The sequence below is a fragment of the Sinocyclocheilus grahami genome, unplaced genomic scaffold (genome assembly GCF_001515645.1).
Source record: "Sinocyclocheilus grahami isolate Dianchi unplaced genomic scaffold, SAMN03320097.WGS_v1.1 scaffold1257.1, whole genome shotgun sequence".
In the NCBI taxonomy this organism is placed as follows: domain Eukaryota; kingdom Metazoa; phylum Chordata; class Actinopteri; order Cypriniformes; family Cyprinidae; genus Sinocyclocheilus; species Sinocyclocheilus grahami.
The window spans coordinates 85,696-86,839 of record NW_015506436.1 but is presented as its reverse complement, the minus strand read 5'-3'; the positions used below and the strand labels follow the sequence as shown (position 1 = coordinate 86,839).

The following is a 1,144-nucleotide window of genomic DNA, read 5'->3' as shown; positions in this document are numbered from 1 at the left end:
CACACACACTCTCTCTCTCTCTCTCTCTCACACACACACACACACACACACACACACACACATACCTCCATGACGTCTCCTTCTGTGAGATTTAAACCTGATCCTACAAGAGTGTTCAGTTCACAGAAAATATGCATCAATAGAAATGTATCTCAGTAGATATGTTTACAGTAAAAATAATAATTTATAAATAAAAATAGATAATAGTTATCTTACTGCTTATATAAATGTATTTGGGTTCTTGAGATAAAAGTTTTACCTCTGTTTATATCCGTAATGCGCCTCCATTTGCCATTAATGACTTTGAGAATATTATATTGAAGTCAACAAAAGACAAAGAAGAGGGAATGAGTATTGTGTGCGTTGCTAGACAAATTGTAACTTTTTAACCTTCAGTGAAACAGTATGAAAGCAAAATGATTCATGAGCAATCCCATCATCAATCAGGCAGTAACGAGCAGTTAAAACAGGGTACAAAACAGATATCCTGCACACTGGAAACATTAATATAACTTTACAACAGATCAACGTGACTGTGATGAACTTACCAGTTTCCTCAAATGTGGCCTGAGAACACGAGATATGAAAACAATACTCAGTTAAAAAGAATAGATTTAGTCTAAACAAATCAGCAGCTGTGCATCGCTTCATCAATGACTGTCTAACTTACCACAGGTAAAGCATGATGAAGAGCCAAAGCCCAGCTCAGCACAACAAAAGCACACAAATGCATTGTCACTGGAAATCAGAACGAACACATTTGACTGATAACGTTTCATCTCATCACTCATTAACCTGCAACCAATGTCTAAATGTAATGTAACTATTTTAATTCAGGAGACTAAAAGAGGGATACCTGCCAGTTTCCAGTCACTAATGAGGCTGAATGAGTTCAAATGTGACGTGAGAGTCTTTCAAGCTTCATTCGTCACACGGCACGCCGCTAAGATCCACCCTGAAGCTGACTGGAAAAACTGGAAAAGAGAAAAGTTATAAAACTGTAAATAAATGCATTAAAAATGGTAAACGGAAGACATGTGAGAACCAATGATCGTTGTTTTCACACATCAAGCACACGTGTGTTTCAGCTTCACTTCAAAGATTTTTTTCATTCCCTTGCAGTACAGATGAAAGAAAAGACAGT

General features: G+C 36.9%; 1 protein-coding gene across 1 annotated transcript in view; it reads right to left on the bottom strand.

Moving 5' to 3' along the window:
- LOC107568554 (meprin A subunit beta-like) overlaps positions 1 to 937 on the bottom strand; it is a 19,714-nt gene extending 18,777 nt beyond the window's left edge. The window contains exons 1-5 of the mRNA XM_016254523.1: positions 857 to 937; positions 671 to 738; positions 549 to 567; positions 260 to 301; positions 66 to 103 (exon numbers count right to left, since the gene is read on the bottom strand). Coding sequence (XP_016110009.1) covers positions 66 to 103; positions 260 to 301; positions 549 to 567; positions 671 to 733 — 162 coding nt within the window. The 5' untranslated portion in view covers positions 734 to 738; positions 857 to 937. The remainder of the gene's footprint in view (positions 1 to 65; positions 104 to 259; positions 302 to 548; positions 568 to 670; positions 739 to 856) is intronic.
- Positions 938 to 1,144: the final 207 nt, after the last annotated feature.